General features: G+C 35.5%; 1 protein-coding gene across 1 annotated transcript in view; it reads left to right on the plus strand.

The window, feature by feature from the left end:
- Positions 1 to 223: 223 nt before the first annotated feature.
- Positions 224 to 809, plus strand: part of LOC106518715 (nuclear GTPase SLIP-GC) — a gene marked incomplete at both ends in the record, with an annotated part of 8,167 nt that continues 7,581 nt past the window's right edge. Inside the window, 1 exon segment of the mRNA XM_014010102.1 lies at positions 224 to 317. Coding sequence (XP_013865556.1) covers positions 224 to 317 — 94 coding nt within the window.

The following is an 809-nucleotide window of genomic DNA, read 5'->3' on the forward strand; positions in this document are numbered from 1 at the left end:
GCAACATACACTAATATTACTATAATTTTAGAAATCCATATATTAAATTATTGGTGACAACTTTTTTTTGTATATAGCTTGACGTTGTCATTACTAAAAGTTTGCATACTGCTTTTGCCATAAATACAAATTTATTTTGTGAAAGACCACAACAAAAAGCTGATACACCAAATTCCTATAACGTCTCTTGTTAAATTGCTTTGAATTATTTTCTCACTGACAGATACGAAAATTCAGTGTGAAGTAAAACAGATAATGAACGGTGTCAGCGCCCAACTGGTCAGACAGAACAACACGGAACTCAATCAGTTCCTGAAGTAAGTAGTCTTTGAATACCTTAATCAAAATGTTGAAAAACTTTACATTTCTGAATGAATTTCGTCTAAATATCTGTTATGAACAGCAGTGAGTGATTTTCATATTTTTAAAGGAATGTTGGTTGTTTTTTTCCATATATTTATATTTTTTATAAGAAGCCCAACAACCTTTGATCACTATCAATCAAAACTCAACTTTTCTCCTGCTGTTGGTCCAACCAAATCCAGGAGGCCAGAGGACCACTTCTACGTATTTGATCTGGCTAAGAGTTAGTTTGTGACTCTGTGACCCACTGGACAAATAACATTTTGACTTATGAATTGTTTAAATGACAAGAGTGCAGGGAGTTTCCTTTCACCTGTACATTAGCCAAGAAACCCCCAGATGGCCATTTTGATGCCACAGAACTCTTTTCTTAACAGACACCTCATGGGAGGTCTATACAGTAAACCTAAAGTGGGGGTTGGGAGGACAGAACCCTAGATCTAGGG

This window comes from Austrofundulus limnaeus, unplaced genomic scaffold (genome assembly GCF_001266775.1).
Source record: "Austrofundulus limnaeus strain Quisiro unplaced genomic scaffold, Austrofundulus_limnaeus-1.0 Scaffold65, whole genome shotgun sequence".
NCBI classification, from domain to species: Eukaryota; Metazoa; Chordata; class Actinopteri; order Cyprinodontiformes; family Rivulidae; genus Austrofundulus; species Austrofundulus limnaeus.